The sequence below is a fragment of the Sander vitreus genome, chromosome 17 (genome assembly GCF_031162955.1).
Source record: "Sander vitreus isolate 19-12246 chromosome 17, sanVit1, whole genome shotgun sequence".
In the NCBI taxonomy this organism is placed as follows: Eukaryota; Metazoa; Chordata; class Actinopteri; order Perciformes; family Percidae; genus Sander; species Sander vitreus.
This window is the reverse complement of record NC_135871.1, coordinates 29,748,147-29,757,070: the sequence shown is the minus strand read 5'-3', so window position 1 is coordinate 29,757,070 and position 8,924 is coordinate 29,748,147. Positions and strand designations below refer to the sequence as shown.

The 8,924-nt window shown below is 44.0% G+C and overlaps 1 protein-coding gene across 1 annotated transcript; it reads left to right on the top strand.

Moving 5' to 3' along the window:
- Window positions 1-1,414: 1,414 nt before the first annotated feature.
- On the top strand, window positions 1,415-6,670 carry fgfbp3 (fibroblast growth factor binding protein 3). The gene is made up of 3 exons (XM_078272637.1): window positions 1,415-1,475; window positions 3,682-4,057; window positions 6,223-6,670. The coding sequence occupies exons 1-3, from the start codon at window positions 1,415-1,417 to the stop codon at window positions 6,668-6,670; spliced, it is 885 nt and encodes a 294-aa protein (XP_078128763.1).
- The last annotated feature ends 2,254 nt before the right edge of the window (window positions 6,671-8,924 follow it).

The following is an 8,924-nucleotide window of genomic DNA, read 5'->3' as shown; positions in this document are numbered from 1 at the left end:
GGTCTGTCGAGTCCACCCAGCATTCCGGAATGGGAGAAAAACGTGCGCTGGTTTATTGGCATTTCTTTAAACCAATAACAATTGTCTTGGACGGGGCTAAGCGCCGGATGGAGCCACAGTGCCATCGCAAAATAGTCTCAGGAAGGAACTTGTTTTGGTGGAACATGTGTACGTTCAAAAGTAGTTTTAGTCGTGCAACAGAAAACTCCGATTGGACAGATAGTCTAGCTAGCTGTCTGGATTTACCCTGCAGAGATCTGAGGAGCAGTTAACCGTAGTCCTCACAAATCCACCAGAGTTTAAAATGCCAAAACAAAGAAATTGGAAAGAAACAATGGTGACATGCATTCGGTGGAATTTCCTGCAGAACGTCGTGGATATAGACTGTTCTGTACACTCACTTTTTGTCGGCTAAATTCAACGAAAGAAAGCTAAACCTAACTGTCATGAGACCTGTCGTCACGTCGCCGGCAGGCGGTCGCTGTAGCTTCGTGGGATAACATACAAATGGTTGTGCATACGCTTTCGTACAATATCAAACGAACACGTTCATGAGAATTATTCCATGCAGTGCTGTGCCTGAACACATCCTGTGTCGACACTGACAGACTAATGGCTTTTCACGCGAATAGACGCAAAGTCGCGGCAGGCGGCGCGAATGAGACGAGGATGCGAAATTCACCTCATTCGCATCGCAAATTCGAGTAACAGATTACCGTAGCTGTCTGTAGCACCCGGAGTGCTGTAGCACGTCATTGTTTAGACAAAAAAAAAAGTCTTCTTTGAAGACAAAGAGTTTTCTTTGGGAAAAGTAAGTGGGGGAAGTTTGACTACCTGGTAAGTTCTGAAGATTCTATGTATGTTGCTGTGTTCATGGAGCAGCTCCAATGTTGGCAGAGCCCTGATTGATCTAAACGCCATCCAGAAAACAAGCGTTTTAAAAGTTGTTTACTTGTCGTCTTGCTGAGAGACCTGATGAAGTTTGAATTCAGACTTTTTACGTGCAGTTAAACGGCACAATCTCTACTTCAAGTCGCGCTGGAAGTGGCAGACATAGGACGTAATGTTTCCTTCCTGAAGAAGGCAGTGTAATATTACTGTTTTGTTGCTCCACCAGGGGAAATTATTAATCCAGATAACGGAAAGAAACATTGATGGTGCCTACAGCTCTACACCGGCAGGTACGCGAGTAACGCGAATAAACACAAATTATTCAAAAATGATCCCGTGATCAATCTTAGGTGAATGGCGCGACGCAAATATTATATTCCGCCTTGGTGGGAAGACGCCATCAGAGGCTGTGCTGTTACAGAATGCACACCCTTCAGCCAATTAGAATTGAGTATCCCTGGTGGCATGGGATTTTATTTATCATGCAATGCACTGAGCACAGCGGGAACCCAAGCACTAATAGATGGCTTGGTACATCCACTACAGACTTAACAAAAGCATTAAATGTCAGGGTCAGTTTTCCGGTGAGTTTAGTAGAATAGGCAGGAAAACTCTGAAATCAGTTTGTGTGTTTTTTTTTTTTTTAAATGAGGGGAAGTGTAGATAAAGAAATAATAATAATTGTGCCTGATTGTGAAGCCTTTTCATTTGTTCAGGGAGTAAAACAAAAACAACACAGCGCTCTGGAGCACAGTGTCCTTGTGATTTCATTTCCCACCTCATTAATTCACAAACACAAACATTAACGGGATAATTTCGGCAGCACACAACCTGTTATGTTGTTCCGACGGTATCACATTGTTAACCATATGAAGGTACAGGGAAGCAACCAGGGAAACCCAATTAACGCTTTTACTCTCATTAAACTTAAAAGAGACTGAGCATTTGATCAGTTTGATCAGCGTTTTAATTCCAAAAAGCAGCCAAGAGCGTCTTTTGTTGCTATAACAACAGCTAATGCTACAGTATCTCAGAACGCTATGTGGAGCGCTGCTAATGTTAGATAAAACAAAGTGGTGGAGCGAGCTAGAGAAAGAACAGAGAGAGAGGGGTGCTAACTCAAGTAAAGTACCTCAACATTTGGACTGAAGTACACTACTGGAGTAAATGTACTTAGTTACACACTGTGAACACACACATCTGCACCGTTCGGCGTCTTCCTGTTAAAGGATAAAAAACTAATATTTGCCGTTGGTCGGCTTCGGGGCGGAAATGTGAAGAATGAGGAAGTGCTGGAGTGTTTGGGTGGAGTTAGGTGGCCCGCAGGCTCTCAGATCGCTCTGCACCCTTCCTGGTTTTCATTCAGTCTGGTTATTGCTGAAGACACACACACACACAAACACACACACAGACAGACAGCGAATCAGACGGGTGAAAGTGATGACGGACGAAGGATCTGATCCAGTGCTAAAAATGAAACGCGTGTTAATACCAAGGAAGTATTCAGATCATTTACTGCAGTAAAAAGTACTAAAACCACACTGTAAAAATACTCTGTTACAGTAAAAGTCTGTATGTATAATCAGGGAAATGTAGTTAAAGTCTTAAAAGTATAAAAATGGTCCCTGTGACTGTACTATTATATAGGTATATGTATAGGTATATGTATATATATATCTATATATATAGATATATATATAGCAGTGGTGGTCTTAAGGTTAGAGAAGCGAGCGTGAGGTCATCGGTTCAATCCCGACAGCATTATATCTGGGTGGAGGAAGTGACCACCAGTGAGGTGCCCTTGAGCAGGGATAAGGATTTTGGGTTAAGGGTAGTAAACGGGTACACACATTAAAAGATCATTTAGAAAGTGAAGAAAGTCTCAGTTTGTCGTAGGTTTGTCGTAGTAGCACTTAGTTTAGTGTCAAACCGCTGACAATATACGTCAAAACAGGAACGTATTGTTCCTGTTTTCAGGAACGTATTGTTCCTGTTTTCTGCATCATTTGATTTTTCTGAAAGAGAAATCCATGTGAATAAATGATAGACTCAGAGTTGAGCGGTAATCCTCCCCTCCCTCCCTCCCTCCCTCCCTCCCTGCTTGTCGTTTGATAGCTGCGTGTCCGGTCTGGACTCTTCATGGGGGAGTGTTTTCTGACGCTTGGCTGATTTTCAATAAGCCGCTGACAGAGACTCACACCCCCACTCTGTGTCCATTGTCCTTTTTCAAACTTTCTAACACTCGTGTTGTGTCACTCTATGACGTTCTGACCCTCTGATCCTGACGAGGAAGGCATCAAAAACAGGGGCGATTCCAGGATTTTTGGAAAATATGCTTAGAAATATAGGAAATATTGGATAGGATAGAACAACATAATGTAATTCTGCTAAATAAAACATCACATTCATTATTAGTTTCAATTGATTTCATTTTAACGCTCAGAAACATAAGGTCATTTTTACATTTCATTGTCCGTCTGGTTTTATTTTCTAAAAAAGCTTGTAAAACATTAACCCTGTTGTCTACAGTCAGTTGATGAACATCATTTTTTTCAGGAAAAACTGGGTTATTAGAATATTTGTTCTGCAGTGAGGTCACTTGAATGTAAAAGAATGTTGTATGACCTTAAAGACAAATAAATAAATAAAACGGAACATGAATCTTACCGATATGTATTGATATCACACATAGATCAATAAAAGCTAAGCCAATCTCCTGTCTAAATCAGTTCCCATATGTCTTGGGAGTCAAACTGTGAAAAAATACACATTATAACTCAACATTTCCAGGTTCACTTAGTTGGCTACCAGACTATCTAGGTACTTCAGAAAACAAATTGACATTCACATTTTCCTCATCACTGTGTCCAAAATGTCTCTTCGCAGCGACCATGAGTCTCCTGCCGTACAGTTTGGTCTTCGTCCTCCTCCTCTGCCTCCCCGTCCTCGCCGAGGCCAAGCGGCAGCCTGGCGAGGGGAAACCCGACAAACCCCGCCAGCCTCCGCCGTCGACGCCGCCGGCCAAGAGGCCCAGGAACCGCTCAGTGCCCGGCTCTGGAGAGCTGAGCACCAAGGAGGGCCATCGCTGCACCTGGCAGACGTCTGGCGAAGGCCTGGTGAGCCTGCTGGTCAACTGCAGCACCGAAACACTGGGAGAGCCGCAGAGGTGAGGGAAGCATTAACAGTACAGTGTCCTCCCTAGCTTTGTGGAAGACTTCGTATTTGGTGAGGGGTTTAGGCGTCCTTCGGTTTTTCAATTTAAAAAAAGGACTTTATAAACACGTTTTGTGTCTGTCTGTCAGACACAAATGACAGTGTCAAGGCAGATTTATGCTTCTGCGTTAAATCGACGCCGTGGGTACGTATGCAGATACGCGGAGATACCGACCCTACGCTGTAGCCAGTCGCGCAGGAAGATATTTTCGACAGGAGGTGCTGGGGAGCTGGGGGGGGGGAGGATGTCCACGGTCCACGTAGAGTCTAAAGATACTACGTTACACAGGCTCTGTATTCTGCAGACCACTCTACCACTGTCTCCTTTCAAAAACTCACACGCCACTCCCCTCCATGAAGTACAGTGGAGCTGACGGTGCGTCTCGCTAGTCCTCGGGTGTTTGGGGTTGGGCAAAAAATCTCTCTTTTGAGACATTGCTAATTAGCACTGATAGATATAGTAGACACTATACGAGTGTGCATGCATGCTATGCGTAGGCTGAATCGCAATTGCATCAGGACAAATCTGATTGGCCAATACATACTGAATATAAATTAAATAATTTTAAAATTACTAAAATTATACCTCTCTTCATCCCACACCCCAAACATGACATACAAAATGTCGTGGAACAGAAGCAACAACCAGAGATATTTATAAGCTATAATTCTATCGTCATCGCAGTTTTAAAGCTTCGCCACCAGGGGGGTGCACTTGCTGCGCCTATGGCCGTAGCCTGACGTGCACCTCTCAAAAAATTTAACTACACGCCGCTCGGCCCTGGCTTGGTTGCTTTGCATTTCCCCCCCGACTCATTTCCATGTTCTCCTTCTCCATAAACAACATGAAATCAAGGAGAGGGTTAACTGTTCCTGCTCCAGATCTCCCACCGTGGTCAGAAAGAACAGGGGAGACACTTTGTTTCTCTCACTATGACTCTAGAGTCACTACTCGCTCCGAAGATAATCCCCGTCACTCTCTCACTCGCTCTACCACACACTCCCCACCCACACACACATGCCGGCCCTGCTTTTCTCTTACAGAGAACGACACACACACACCAACGAACAAGGCCACTTACGCAGGCTAGGGAGAAAGCTCTGCATGGAGCCCCCCTGGAACCATTAATCAGCCTTCACAGTAACAGCTCCCCTATGTCTTCTTCCTTTACAAAACCCGGGCAAATGGCCTCCAGGTTTTCTCATACACCCCCAATTTGCCTCTCAATATATATGCCAGTCTCTCCATGGACATACATTGCGCCATAATCTGGATCCAAACACCAATTGTAGGTGCCTCCATTTTATTCCAGATGACAGCTATAGTCCTTTTTACGTATTTATAACCTTTATTCATTCAGGGAGGGCCACTGAGTGCAACGTCTCGCCAAATGACGATAGCACATGTTTTTTTAGGAATCATCTACATCTCAACCACAAAAGCATTGACTGTTTTCCGTCAGGTCCTTTATAGATCTCGACTTTTCCGACCGCACTAGAAGGCAGCTTCAATTCACAGAGAAAGAGAGAAATCTACGCCTACGCGTCTGACAAATGCCGCACTTTTGACCACAGAGATCCTTTTTGCCTGTAGTATAGCAAAATCAATACATTTACGGTATTGTCTTGGGGTTTCACGTTCAGATTTGTTGGATACAGGTGCAGCCATTTTCACTCACTTTACATAATTCAGGGGTTCACTTAGTGAGGAGGACACTCAGAACCAAGTATTATTATTCAAATCATTCCTGTGCTGATGAGTTCAATTTTGGACAACTGCCTAATGGGAAAAATGTGTTACATATTTATGATTGAGAAGAAATAGCTGAGTCGTGACCAGGTCACGCAGTGTGATGTTTAAGGGTTTTTAGTGTTTGATTTTTAAGGGACAGTCTTTGTTGGTACAACTTAATCACGTCTGACAAATGCAGCCCTCTGACACCAAAGGTGACCATTGATTTTTTGGGAGGAAAAAGGCAGGTATGGGTCCAGATAAACGTACAGATAATAGTCGGTTAACACAAAATGCAATTTAGCAATTTGGTGTCTACCTTGGCTGGAGTTCTACGCCGTCCGAGTGCCCTTCTAGTTCTAGTTTTGTTTCTGCTTCTCCTCCAGGTATTGGTGTCGTTACGCCGGTAAACCCGACCTGTGCCCGGCCTACGGGGTGAAGTCCAGCCAGTACTGGAAGCAGCAGGTGGGGAAGCTGAAGAAGAGGCAGAACGCCTGCGAAGGAGAGAAAGTCCTGAAGGCTAAAACCTGCAAGAAGGCTCCGGCCGAGGCCCACATGAAGCTCGCCCAACGCAGCGGAGAGGAGGAGAGGAAGGGTGCGAGAGAAGGAGGCAAGAAGAGAGGACCAGCAGCCAGTAAGGGCTCAGACGCAGGGAAGGCCGAGAGGAGTAAGAAGAAGGAGGAAGAGGACGAGGAGGAGAAGAAGAAGAGGGAGGAGAGGACTGGGTTTGATGACGAAGAAGGAGTGTTGAACGACATGGCGCCGGCACAGAGTTACTGCAGCGAGGGATGGCACTCCGTCTGCTCCTTCTTTGTCAAGTTCTTTGAGGGTTGATTTGGAAATTACGAAGGAAAGGCAGAGCTCACTTTTTGATACATGATGGTACGAGTTCACAATCTGAAATTTTTTGTATTATTTTTTATTGTACGGGAAACACCAGGCAGCTCATTAGTAAAGATCAGTCTTGTATAAAGTAACTGAAAGTAATACCTATGTAAAAGTACAAGTATCTTACAGAAAATGACTTTGGTAGAAGTTAAAGTCACCTTTTAGAATATCAGTTGAGTAAATGTCTTAAAAGTACATGATATTTACTGTACTTGAGTATCAAAAGTAATTTTCTGATATTGAATGTACTTAATTATAGAAAATAAATTGATTATGAACTTCCTTTATAGTAAAGTGTCATATTCAGGGTGTCCACACCTTCTTAAACATCAAATTCAAAGTCTGACATCAACAAAGAGAAAAACAAAAACAGACATTTTCATTTTTGGCGAGGAAGTATCTTTCACTCCAACTTACCAAAACATGTATTGCAAATACAGCCACAGGTGTGTAACATTATGGTCACCGCTGTATCGGAGTTCACATTTTATATAGGAAATGTATCGGAGTAAAAGTGAAAGTTTCCATAAATATAAATAACGTTAGAGTTCAGATAGATGAAATTTCTACTTGAGTACAGTAACAGTATTTGGACTTTATAACATTACAACACTGGTAAAGGTAGTTTGGTTTTAAACAAATAAGTGGAGTCCAGATTTTGGATACTTTGACTTGGATTTGGTCATAAAACAAAACACTTTGTTAACAAATTGAGCCACCTTGCATCGAATGTGCAACGTTATAGCGAAGCGACAATTGATACCTGGCAATCTGAATTATATAAAACCATTAAATCAAAAATCAATACTGAATAAAAAGCCACAATTCATTATAAATGTTCCTTCCTGTCCCACTGCCCATCTGCTGGGGAGTGTGGATTTTTTTTTCCACTGAAACTTAGGCCCTATCTTCCCACAGCCCTATGTCCCCACAGCCCTATGTTCCCACAGCCCTATGTTCCCACAGCCCTATGTTCCCACAGCCCTATGTTGACACAGCCCTATGTTCCCACAGCCCTATGTTCCTACAGCCCTATGTTCCTACAGCCCTATGTTCCTACAGCCCTATGTTCCCACAGCCCTATGTTCCCACAGCCCTATGTTGACACAGCCCTATGTTCCCACAGCCCTATGTTCCCACAGCCCTATGTTCCTACAGCCCTATGTTCCTACAGCCCTATGTTCCCACAGCCCTATGTTCCCACAGCCCTATGTTCCCACAGCCCTATGTTCCTACAGCCCTATGTTCCCACAGCCCTATGTTCCCACAGCCCTATGTCCCCACAGCCCAATGTTCCCACAGCCCTATGTTCCTACAGCCCTATGTTCCTACAGCCCTATGTCCCCACAGCCCTATGTTCCCACAGCCCTGTGTTCCCACAGCCCTATGTTGACACAGCCCTATGTTCCTACAGCCCTATGTTCCTACAGCCCTATGTCCCCACAGCCCTATGTTCCTACAGCCCTGTGTTCCCACAGCCCTATGTTGACACAGCCCTATGTTGACACAGCCCTATGTCCCCACAGCCCTATGTTCCCACAGCCCTGTGTTCCCACAGCCCTATGTTGACACAGCCCTATGTTCCTACAGCCCTATGTCCCTACAGCCCCATGTTCCCACAGCCCTATGTTCCCACATTTCTGAGATTTTTTTCCAAAATTAGGCCCTATGTTCCCACATTTCCTTTTTCATAAATTTGTATCAAATTGTATCCCCCTTTCTCCCAATTTGGTAGCCAATTACACTCAACCTATTATCCAGTAGCAATGGACTACAGATGGAATGTAACCCTAACCCTAACATAGGGCCTAATTTTAAGAAAAGTCTTAGAAATGTGGGACCATTGGGCTGTGGGACCTTTGGGCTGTGGGAACATAGGGCTGTGGGACCTTTGGGCTGTGGGACCTTTGGGCTGTGGGAACATAGGGCTGACCCCATCTGCTGATGTAAATCCTCAACGGGGGGGAACAGACGGAATGAACCAATCTGTTACTATTTGTCTTAAGTTTGTGTTAATTATCCACGTTTAGCTTCGGGATGTGTTCTGTCGTGTAAAGTTGGTTGTAGTTTTCCTCTCTAGAAATCATTCAAATCAGATGAAACTGAAAAGTTGAAACTGTTGAAACTGTGTAATGTTTGACTAACAAATAAAATAGTGTCTTGGTGAACAATCAATGATCATCACTGATTATAGTAGTGA

What these genes read in the sequence shown, in the direction of transcription:
- fgfbp3 (XM_078272637.1), top strand. Translation starts at nt 1,415, where the DNA reads ATGGCTTGGTACATCCACTACAGACTTAACAAAAGCATTAAATGTCAG. An exon ending in ATGTCAGGGTCAGTTTTCCG is followed by an intron (nt 1,476 to 3,681) that starts GTGAGTTTAGTA and finishes CAACATTTCCAG; the next exon opens with GTTCACTTAGTTGGCTACCA. An exon ending in ACACTGGGAGAGCCGCAGAG is followed by an intron (nt 4,058 to 6,222) that starts GTGAGGGAAGCA and finishes CTTCTCCTCCAG; the next exon opens with GTATTGGTGTCGTTACGCCG.